Below are 12,362 nucleotides of genomic sequence, written 5' to 3' on the forward strand. Positions count from 1 at the left end.
CCTCGGGTGTTTCTTTCAAACTTCATCCACAATACTTTTTCATTCTGAGATGAATTCTAATATGCGTCCGATATTTCTTGGATTCTCTTTGTCAGGAGTCAAAGCGATGCTCCACACCTCTTGGCTGACCATTCTCTTCTCAAGAAGCTTCGTTCATGAAACCAAGACAATGCTACAATGGGGTCTCCTCCAGTACCTACATGTAGATATCAACACTTGCCCAATGATACAACAAGGTGGAGTAGAGGTGAGTCGACTGGCTTGTAAGCAGTGATGTGATTTCTCAACTTTTTTTACCGGAAATCTGTTGTTTTTTTTACCCCCCCTCTATAGCACGCCCCAGATTGCAGAGTATTGCTTTTAAAATCACAAATTAATGTACATACATGTAGGCAGGCTGCGCGCTTGCAAGCTTTTGCGCTCGCAAGCATAATTTTCTGACTGACACCCCTGAACAAAGATATTGACTAAATAGAGCTGGATAGCTCAGTTGGTAGAGTGGCGGTACGTTAATCTGGCAGTACCCGCTGCTAGAACATAGGATTCGAGCTGCCTCTAGCTACCGGGCAATCTCGGTGGTCTAGTTGGTAAGACACTGCTCTAGAATTGCAAGGGTCGTGGGTTCGAATCCCACCCGAGTAACATGCCTGTGATATTTTTTCACAGGACTTGGGAAAGTACAGAGTATACAGTGCTAACACACATCGTTGTATGGGTAAAAAACCAAAATGAGTATTGTTTATCCCAATGCAAAATTAACATCTATTAAATCTGGAGGTTGTTGTTTCAAGTCCCACTCCAGTCAATTTATCTTATTTAAACCCAAATCCATCTTTTTACCCTTTGCAGTTTTTCTTCAATACTGTGCTCCCAGTTCTTTGTGATGACAATCTATATGGAGGTCAAGCTGTGACCTCGTTAGGGTCAAGGCCACCTGTTGCTGTGGCATTAAGAGGTTTCATCAACAAATTTGTCGGCGTGCTCGGAACGTGTCAAACAGAAGGTACATAAAAAATGATGAAACTGATCAAGTGAATATTTTAAGAGTTGAAATGAACCCAAACCCTCCAAAATTCATTTATTTCTCCTCTCGACCAATAGGAATGAAAAAACTGTCTTATAAGAACAGGTGCAAGGTGTCACGCGTGTCACGTCCATGAATTAACACTTTTTACGGGTCATTAACGAAAGGTTTATGCACACCCACGTGACGCGCTGTCCACCAATAGGAGTAGAGAAATTGTCTGGGGTATTTATGAATGTTTATTGAAATAAATGTTTATATATTTTTTGTTTTGATAACAGTTTTTCTGCGTAACTTTCTTCTGGCCGTCTCCCACCAATCCTGGAGTCCAATCAGTTTGACATTCATCTTTGAGACGTTAACCAGTCTCCCAGTATACAATGCATGGGGAGCTGCTGAACTTCAGGTGTTGAGGTAATGAGGCCGTGCCTAGACTGTTGCAATATGCATAAAGTTGTTTATTGACCTTTGACCTTTCGTGTGTTGCATTAAACGTTCCCGGATGTTAGCTTAAACCAGTGACTCGTGTCTACAATCTTGTGCACCTAAAATCATTGTTTACTAACTAAAGTATGAAGCATATCATATTGAAACATGGTGGCAGCGGTGAAGTATTCATCATAGAACTCTAAGTTACGCTTCTCTATAATGAAAAACTGAAAGAGAACCCGTCCAGGAGAAAAGCAAAAAAGGACAACCGATCAGTCCGTGAGCCCATCTACAGATCTATGATCTATCTACATGCGTCCGTGAACCACCGTTCTGCACTACACTACACTCGTCCGTGGATGTGTACGTCGCCCGTAAGTTGTAGTTTAAACTCATAAACCGTGTTGATGTTTAGCAATGTTGATAGTCACCAAAACCAATAAAAGTGACGGGAAAGTGATTGTACTTAAAATAGTAGGAAAACGTACAAGAAATATGCAATCTGAATCTCACTGAACTGATGATAAATGCATACCTACTCAGTACTTTCACTCGCCATGCTAAAAATAACACACTCTCGACTCGTGAGATAGGGCTCCCTTCATGAACATTGTAAACTACATCTGTACCGCTCACTGACATCTACGCAACTGACTAGTGCTCGTATCTACGTTGCTGTTTTGGCATAACAAATAAATATAAAAAATGGCTTGTGCTAAACCCCTCACCCATGTGTCTCCCCCACCTCAACTAAAGCTCAAAGAAAATGCAATCGAAGAGTGGAAAATGTTTAAACAGATGTACTCCAACTACTGCATTATAACTGAACTGAGCAAACATGACAAGGCATATCAAAAGGCAGTATTCCTTCACTCTATGGGCCCTGCTGGGGTAAAGATCTTCAATAGCCTGACCTTCTCTGAAGATGATGATAAAGATGATATCACCCTCATCACACAGAAACTTGATCAATACATCATTGGTGAAGTAAATGAAACATATGAGCGATATATGTTCAATAAAAGGGACCAGGAAGCATCAGAATCTATAGAGGCTTATCTATCAGCTCTCCGTGAACTTGCCAAAACATGCAACTTTTGTGATTGTTTACAAGACAGCCTACTTCGTGACCGAATTGTTCTCGGGATCCGTGACTCACACACACGTAAACTGCTGCTACAGAAACGCAAACTCACTCTAAAGATGGCTCTTGACATCTGCAAGTCAGCTGAAGCAACCACATTTCAGCTGAAATCTTTTGGTGAAACCGAAACTGAGGCTGTCCACAAAGTTAGTGACTGGAAAACTAAGAAGGATACATCAGCTAAACACACAGGGAAACTCCCCACCATCACATGCAAATTCTGTGCTCGCAAACATCTGAGAAAAAAAGAACTCTGTCCTGCATGGGGAAAAACCTGTAGCTTATGCAAACGAGACAACCACTTCAAGCAATGCTGCAAGTTCAACAAAGAGACACGCAAAGTTCACGCACTAGATGACGCCCACGTGTATGGCTCTAATGAATCATTAGACTCTAGTGGCACTGAATCCATCAACTGTGTAGAGATTGCTGTCAATGCTGTCGAAAACACCAAAGGTGCTCTCTTTGCTGAAATGATGCTTGATGGCAAATCAATGAAGTTTCAAATAGACTCAGGAGCTACCGTCAATGTTTTGCCAAGGAAATATGTGACTGAATCCACAATTCAACCACACAACCTCACACTTAAGATGTACAACCAGTCCACGCTAAAAGCTGTTGGCAAGACAAAAGTCATCTTGCGCAACCCCCAAAATAAGAAGAAATACAGGGTTGAATTTGTGGTGATTGAACCAAACTTCTTCACTCCCCTCCTCAGCCGCAATGCTGCTGAACGCATGTCACTGATCACAGTCAACTATGACAACTTCAGACTACTGCACTCAGTAAACGTCGCATCCACTGAAGGCATTCTTGCAGAATATGATGATGTATTCAAAGGCAAACTTCCAGGTTCTCTACCAGGACTAGTCCACCTCCACATTGCAGAAGACGCAAGACCAGTGCAATGCTCACCTAAGAAAGTACCAGTGTCACTAAAACACAAAGTCAAGACAGGACTAGCACAACTGGTTAAAGATGACATTCTTGCACCAGTTGATGAACCTACTGAATGGTGTAGTCGCATGGCAGTGACAGCAAAGAAAACCTCGAATGATCTGCGATACTGTATCGATCCCCGTCCACTGAACAAAGTACTTCAAAGAGAGTTGTACGAATTGCCCGTTATGGAAGACATCTTACCAGAACTTTCCAGAGCTAAAATTTTCTCTAAACTGGACCTCCGATCTGGATATCTACATTGTGTGCTTGACGACCAGAGTAGTCTGCTCACTACCATGATGACACCGTTTGGTAGATACAGATGGAAAAGACTCCCATTTGGTCTGAAAGTCAGCTCTGAAATATTTCGGAAACGCCTCCACCAAGCGATTGCTGACCTTGACGGCATTGAATGCGTTGCCGATGACATCATTGTTTTTGGTGTTGGCGATACAACCGATGAGGCAGAACAGAGCCACAATGCAAGGCTAAAACAACTCCTCCAGAGATGCAGAGAAAAAGGCATCAAACTCAATGGAGAAAAGTCTGAGATCAAATCTCAAAGCATCACCTTCCTAGGACACGTTGTCACCAGTGAAGGTCTAAAAATTGATGCAAAAAAGGTTGAAGCCATCACCAAAATGAGTAATCCAACCAACCCCGTAGAAATACAACGACTCCAAGGAAGTGTCACATACTTGGCCAAATTCCTCCCAAGATTATCCGAGGTATTTGAACCAATCAGAAGACTCACAAGAAAAGGTGCAGAATGGCAGTGGACTGAAGAACACAACAGAGCAATGTCTGATGTAAAAACACTGGTTACAACTGCACCAATACTGGCCTACTACAATCCAAAGAGAGATGTAACCATACAATGTGATGCCAGTAAAACAGGTCTCGGTGCGGCTATCCTACAAGAAGGAAAACCAATTGCTTATGCAAGTAGGGCATTGACCCCAACTGAACAGAGATATGCCCAGATTGAGAAAGAGGCTCTTGCAATCGTGTTCGCACTTTAACGATTCCACCAGTACACCTTTGGTCAAAAAATTCTAGTTGAAAGTGACCATAAGCCGCTCGAGACAATTGTCAAGAAACCACTTCATCGTGCCCCAAGACGTCTCCAAGGCATGCTGATGAGAATGTTGAACTACGACATAGAAATTGTTTGGAAGAAAGGCACGGAAATGCATCTTGCAGATATGCTGTCCAGATCATACCTACCGTACACTGATGGATCAGATGACTTTGCTCAGGTCAACCTGGTTGATAGCCTTAGCATGGGACCAGACAGACTACGACAAATAAAAGAAGAAACGGACAAAGATGAATCACTGCAACTACTGAAAGTGGTGATCCAACAAGGGTGGCCCGATGAGAAAGACTTCCTTCCATCCCAAACACTACCTTACTTCAACGTTCGTGACGAACTCTCCCTTTCTGATGGTCTTGTGTTCCGAGGGGAGCGCATCGTAATACCAAGCTCACTCAGGAAAGAAATGATAAAGACAGTTCACAACTCTCATCTTGGTGTTGAAAGTTCCCTCAGGAGAGCTCGTGAATGTCTATTCTGGCCAGGCATGTCTGCTGAGATAAAGCAGTTTGTATCAAAGTGTGATGCTTGTAGATCATATGAGACAAAAAACCAGAAGGAAACACTCATGCCTCATGATCTACCAAACCGCCCCTGGGAGAAAATTGGAGCCGATCTTCTAGAGTATGATGGTAAGGACTACCTAATCACTGTTGACTATTTGTCCAACTTCTGGGAAATAGACAGACTCCACGACCTGACCTCAAAAACTGTCATAAAAAAGTGGAAGTCTCACTTCGCAAGATATGGCATACCAAACTCGGTAATCAGCGACAATGGTGGTCAGTTCACGTCCGATGAGTTCAAGAAATTCTCCAAAGTTTGGGATTTTGAACATTTCACTATCTCCCCCAAACATAGCCAATCTAATGGTAAAGTGGAGTCTGCAGTGAAGGCTGCAAAAAGACTACTGAAAAAGTGCAAGAAAGCCAACTCTGACCCATACATGGCACTTCTTGAACTGAGAAATACTCCAACTCAAGGAATCAGCAGCAGTCCTGCACAAAGACTGCATAGCCGAAGAACCAGAACCCTTCTACCCACATCTAACAGCCTGTTAGTACTGTGGCTTCCTTTGCTTTAAGGATTCGGGTACTTTTTCAAAATGTCCACAGATTTACATTAAACTTACACGACTTGAAGATAATGATAGTAAAAAGCTTCCCTTCAAATAATATTTATTGAGCTGCTATAGTTTTTGAGAAATGAGTGAAACAAGTCACAAAATAATTTTCGTCTCCGATTAGTAGGACGCAAGTTAGCATGTAAAAGCTCATTAACCAGTTACGGTATTATACCATAACATACCATAACTGGTTAATACGTTTTTACATGTGCTAAAACTGAAACGAAAATTATTTTTGTGACATTGTTTTACTCATTTCTCAAAACTACATCACCTCAGTAAGTAATATTTTAAGGGAAACTTTCAGCTATCATTATCTTCAAAAGTTTAATGTGAATCTGTGGACATTGCGTTTTGTATTAGAAAAAAAGTACATAGACCCTTTAAGCCACAGCTATTCATAACCAGATATAATTAATGTGGATATACCTTAAAAAAGTGGATGGTTATAGTATTAAAGCCAGAAGCAAGTTAGATTTAAGAATTAAAAGACTGTTGCTGTGTCATATTGTTTGGGGCAAGCTTTCGTATAGAAACCTCCAGGGCCCAATTTCATTGCTCTGCTAACCGTAAGCACAGAATCGGCGCTTACGGAAGCAGGGAATGCTGTGCTTACGGCAAGCGTATTTCGCAGGATAGCGTCAAATTTTGGCTTCTGCGCATGCGTACTCATCGTTACTAAGCATTCTGCACTTACAAGGCTAGTGCAGAAATTTGGTGCTTGCACATAAGCGGGGAATCGTGATCATAAGCGCAGAATTCGGCCGTAAGCAGAGCCATGAAATTGGGCCCAGATCAGCAAACCCAAGTACCATTCATTCATTCATTCTGAATTGTTTCAGGCATTTGCTGTAACCACGTGATGTAGCAACCTGTCTGTGTGGTCTGAGGAGTTCAATATGAATTTTGTTTAGACAAATACTCGAGTGGGACTTGAACCTGCAACCTCTACATTAACTGTGTCCTTCGAAGGTCACAGATTCAAGTCCGGCTCTAGTCGATTTTACTCTGTTCAACCCATAGAGATAAGAACAAGAGGGCGCACTGGCCGATATACGCGCTCCGGCATGCGTACAGGCGGCCATTTTCTAAGTTGACAAAACAGGCATCACACAGAGCGTGTTGTGCGGCCATTTTGTAAGTTGACAAAACGGCATCGTGTAGCGTTCAATAAACACAAACTGCAAAGGGTACTTCATATTCAATGCACGTACAGGAATGACGCACGCGTATCTCCTCACAGTCCCGTCACGTTTGTGCAAGAAGCATCACTAGTGCGGCCTCTAGTTCTTATATATAACCCCAAATTATTTACAAATTTACCCAGTTAGTTTCCTTTGTGGATTATTACTTGAACAGCGGTAACTTGTGACAAAGTAAGTCATTGTTCCAGACATTATTCAAACCCCAAATGCACCCTGATAGAAGCAGTCATTGATTGATTGATTGATTGATTGATTGATTGATTGATTGTAGAGACAGAGGTCTAAATAATTGTTTCTGTGTTTGTTTTCAGAGAGATGCAGTTTTCATGTATCAGCATGTTGTCCATCAGCTATCGGAGTGTTGTGCAGTGCCTAATGATTGAATCTGTACTGAAGCTACTAGATAAAGACAACACTACTCTTCATCAACTTTCTAACTTGCTGGGAATCTTCAGTAGAAACGACTGCTTGATTAGAGGAAGTCATCTATGGAACCAGGTACAGTCTCAAATTGTTTAAAGCCATTGAAAACTTTCAGAACAGAAACAAAATTAAAAGTCCACAGATTTACAAATGACTTTGAGGGTTTACAGAAGGTAATGGTGAAAGACTTCTCTTGAAATATTATTCCATGAAATGCTTTACTTTTTGAGAAAACATTAAAACAATATCAATTCTCGAAATCGAGAATTACGGATTTATTTTAAACACGTGTCATGATATGGCGAAACGTGCGAAAACAAGGGTTGGTTTTCCCGTTATTTTCTCCCGACTACGATGACCAATTGAGCCTAAATTTTCACAGGTTTGTTATTTTATATATAAGTTGTGATACACGAAATGTGGGCCTAGGACAATACTGTTTACCGAAAGTGTCCAATGGCTTTAAAACATAATGTAATTCTAATAACAACCTAAATCTTGTCGACGATGTGACCTATGTTTACATTCAAACCGCCCTCTGTTGAAAAAACACTGTACACGTCATATTTCGCGGGGCAAAAAGACCCGTATTCATGGTAAGATTGCTTGTTCTTTCTAGCTGGTTGCCAAAACACAAAGGTTTTGCCCGACGGTATGCGCGCGAATCATGTTATGGTTTTCAAGTAACGTCAGAGGTCACATCGTCTATGTAGTGCATTTTACAATAACCGTCTCAATGCGCTTTACAGTTGTGCTCTGGTCATTGGGCCAATAACATTCCTGACGGTAAATTTAAAAAAATTATTTTGGGTTGAACAAAGCAAAACTGACTAGAGCGGGACTAAAACCTCATTTCTCTGTGTTAAAGACACTGGACACCTTTGGTTATTGTCAAATATCAGTCTTCTCACTTGGTGTATCTCAACAAATGCACAAAATACCAAACATGTGAAAATTTGAGCTCAATCGGGCGTCGAAGTTGCAAGATAATATTGAAAGAAAAAACACCCTTGTCACACGAAGTTGTGGCTTCCAGATGCTTGATTTTGAGACCTCAAATTCTCAATATCTTTTTTCCTGGGGTGCCAGTCAGAAGCCATTCAACCAGGTCAATGTTTTCCTTGTTCAACCCAAAGACATTGGTACATTTCTATTTCCTCGCTTTCGAATCTCATCCCAACCTGATCCGTGGGTGAAAAAATTCTCGGGGGTTTTCCTCCGACATCTAAGACTCAAAACTCCTTCTTTGTCTTCTCTCCATTCGGTTTTTGGCTAGTACAGTGATTACATCACTTTTCTGAGAGTCCTTGGGTTCACTACCAGACTAAATAAAATGCAAAAAATTAAGTTCAATTTGCAAAGGAGGGATTTCGTACTTGACTCAAAACATTTACTGGTCCAACGTAAAAATCTAATTTGTGATTCTCTTTTTTCCAGGTTTGCCAGTGGTTTGGAGCAAACAGAGACAGCCAGCTATTTGGATCCAATGGTGACATCATAGCAACACTTTGGTCAGAGGTCACCAACTTGATGACCTTTGACCCATCGGTATCAACTGCTTGTGTAGATCTTGGTGACGCAGCAGAGTCTTGTAGAGTCTCTTGTTTGATCTTACTCTCGGCGGACTTTCACTTTGAAAGGATGGAACGGTGAGTTGTTAGCTTTTTAATCGTTCTCGTTCTTATTTTGTTATGCGCTTGTGTACATTCTATGGAATGGGCGCAATATAAATTCATTCATTCATTCAAACTTATATTTATTTCCATACTTCATGAAAACAGAGTACAAACAGTTTTTTTTAAAGGAATAACCAATAAACCAAGCTATTTAATGAGGCAGAGAAAAATACATAAATAGAGTATGGAGGCATCATCTGGAAGCCGAGGCTTATGTAGGGATGCCTGTGGACAGACAATAAACGGGGACAAGAACGAACGGACTGACAAAACGAACAAAGACAGACATGATGAAGACAACAATGATGAGAATAATAATTGCACGATAATAATAATACCAATAAATTATTGTTATAATTATTGCACATTCGGAAGGGTGAAAGCACTGGACACATTTGGTTATTGTCAATAGACCAGTATTCTCACTTGGTGTATCCCAACATAGGCATAAAATAAAAAATCTTTGAAAATTTGAGCTCAATTGGTCATCGAAGTTGCAAGGGAATAACGAAAGAAAAAAACCTTTGTTGCAAAAGTTTGTGTGCTTTCAGATGTAATAAAAGGCTTCAGGCCTGAAGTGTTTTAATACTTGATTGAGAAATTACCTCTTTCTCAAAACTTTGTAATTTCATTCATAGGGAGCAGTTTCTCACAGTGTTTTATACTGTCAACAGCTCTCCATTGCTCGTTACCAATTAAGCTAAACATTATTTTTAGTAACTACTAGTAGTGCCCAGTGCCTTTAAAAAGCCTGACAAATTTATTAAACCATGCACCATTTGAACAAGTTAAGATCAACTATAAATATAAATATTAATGGTAAACTTGCGGGTACAAACATAAACAGGTAACTTATTAGTGAAACATAAGCAGTGAAGTGGAAGTACATGAATGGGGTTAGAAAAAATACAGAACAAATTTGTTATTTCCGTAGTGTTTTTCCAAGGACCAAATATCATGCCCGTATGTTTGACTTTCTTTCAGCCAACCTCCCAGTCCGTCTTCATTCCTTCAGACGATCTTAGAACCATTGACTCATGTCCTTAGTAGCATCAACAGCCACATCTATCTACCCATCAATAAGACGGATGCCTCCTTACAGCTTGTATGTAGTATCTTACATCATCTTAAACCATCCAGGGATGAGAGTGGGCAGGACTTCTCAGGTAATGACTCTAAGATAATTTGCTCCCTCAGAGGCTGCCCTGAACGTGAGGGGCAGCACTGACCATCCCTTTAATCTTTGAGTGCTCAATTCTTTAGTCCGAGTCCTGAGACATTTGGGTCAAGTTTGAGTTCTGGTCATGAATCACGAAGGTCAAGTCCAAGTCATAAGTCAAATGAGAAATATTTTGAACGAATAAACAAAAGCCAGATAGTAACCGAGGCTTAAATAAAATGAAACTGTGAGCTTTACTTTTCGTCAAGGACTGCAGGTTTTTAAATAAATAACAGTTGCTCATCACTTGGTCATTCATTCCAATCCTATCTTGCTATTTCTCTTGTTCAATTTTGTTAGCACATTTTTCTGCTTACAGCTTTTTATAATTGGGTGTGGTATATTATTTTCTCCATAGATGAAGTCAGGAAAGAATTAAGCATCTTATTGTCACCGTGCTTGGAAGAAATCTTCTCCTTCATTGCTAGACGGCTATTATCTGCGGAATTGGCTCAGGTATGTATTCAGACATGAAATAGGGGCCGTTTGAAGTAGTCAGTATTCTTACTGTCGTACAAAGTGTACAATGGGGTATAGACCTTTATCACGGTGTGGCCATCTTGATTTTAATCCATTTCAACTCATTGTAACCAAACTGAGGCTGGATGAAATAATAGTCTGGTGCCATGTTTGCGCAATGAATGTTAGCATTCATTACTTCTATGGAAACAGGGAACATGACCAAGATGGTGACAGCGTGATAAACGTCTACTGGGTGTCAGACATAAAGCTGATGGTCCTGTGTGTTAAAGGCACTGGACACTATTGGTATTAGTCAAAATAATTGTTGGCATAAAAACTTACTTTGTAACGAGCTATGGAGAGCTGTTGTTGGTATAAAACATTGAAGTAAAGCGGTATTTTTGGAAAGACAGAGTTTCTCACTCAAATATTAAAATATTTCAGGCCTGCATCTCTTTTAGGCATCTGAGAACACACCAAATTTGTGCAACAAGGGTGTTTTTCCTTCATTATTCTCTTGCAACTTCAACGACCAATTAAGTCCAGGTTTTCCCAGGTTTGTTTATATATGCATGTTGGGATACACCAAGTGAGAATACAGGTCTTTGACAATTACCAATAGCGTCCAGTGTCTTTAAGAAAGGCTCTAATGGTCAGTGTCAACCATTAATTTTTCACTTTAATTTTGTTTTCCTCCTCCAGACCTCAGATATCAGTCGTGTATCTCTCTACATCTCTGTCCTGGATTCTGTATGTACATTTATGGTGAGGAGTCTGGGTGTCTCTGGGTGTGTTGCAGGAGTCATCAGGAACGGAAGGACCAGACTACTAGATTGTTGCCTGTTGCTGTTGACTCAAGGCACTGAGTGTAGAGAGGTTAGTGATAAATCTTTTAGTTTGTCATGGCCGAGTGGTTTAGAGCATAGAATTGAATTTCTGTTGGTTAAGTCATCGGAGTGTGGGTTTGAATCCCGCTCATGACACTTGTGTTCTTTAGCAAAATAAAGCTGATGGTCTTGCAAAATACTTTACTAAAATTGCTTCTCTTTACCAGGGGTATAAATGGGTACCTGCGAGGGTGGAGGTTGATATTGTGTATACAAAAAAATCGGTATAAAAACTGCCGGGTCCTCCCCGAGGCTGTGTTTCTTGGCGATAAGAGATAGTATGAAAAGGGCTATAGGCTTCAAAGAAGAATAGGAGTTAAAAAGCATGTCTGAAATCCACAAACCCTTTGTGTCAAATGCCTGTCAAAGTCCAACCCTTGTTTAGTGCACTAGACCCAAGTTCTGGGCCCAATTTCATGGATCTGCTTACCGTAAGCACAGAATCGGCGCTTACGGAAGCAGGGAATTCAGTGCTTACGGCAAGCCTATTTCATGGGTTAGTGGCGAATTTTGGCATCTGCGCGTGCGTGCGTACTGCACGTTACTAGACATTCTACGCTTACAAGGCTAGCGCAGAAATTCCAAGTAAGCGGGGAATTGTGATCGTAAGCACAGAATTCGGCCGTAAGCAGAGTCATGAAATTGGGCCCTGGTGTTTTCAAAGTCATGGCACTTGTGTCCTTGAGCAAGACACTTAACCAAAATTACTTTCTCCTTGGTCCTTCGGTG

The 12,362-nt window shown here is 40.8% G+C and overlaps 1 protein-coding gene across 2 annotated transcripts in view; it reads left to right on the top strand.

The window, feature by feature from the left end:
• Positions 1-12,362, top strand: part of LOC139941989 (probable methyltransferase TARBP1) — a 32,559-nt gene that overhangs the window by 3,740 nt on the left and 16,457 nt on the right. For both annotated transcript variants that reach the window (XM_071938652.1, XM_071938659.1), the window contains exons 5-12: positions 96-247; positions 850-1,003; positions 1,306-1,438; positions 7,278-7,464; positions 8,827-9,038; positions 10,050-10,231; positions 10,643-10,740; positions 11,449-11,622. In XM_071938652.1, coding sequence (XP_071794753.1) covers positions 96-247; positions 850-1,003; positions 1,306-1,438; positions 7,278-7,464; positions 8,827-9,038; positions 10,050-10,231; positions 10,643-10,740; positions 11,449-11,622 — 1,292 coding nt within the window. The remainder of the gene's footprint in view (positions 1-95; positions 248-849; positions 1,004-1,305; positions 1,439-7,277; positions 7,465-8,826; positions 9,039-10,049; positions 10,232-10,642; positions 10,741-11,448; positions 11,623-12,362) is intronic.

The sequence above is a fragment of the Asterias amurensis genome, chromosome 1, assembly GCF_032118995.1.
Source record: "Asterias amurensis chromosome 1, ASM3211899v1".
Taxonomy (NCBI): Eukaryota; Metazoa; Echinodermata; class Asteroidea; order Forcipulatida; family Asteriidae; genus Asterias; species Asterias amurensis.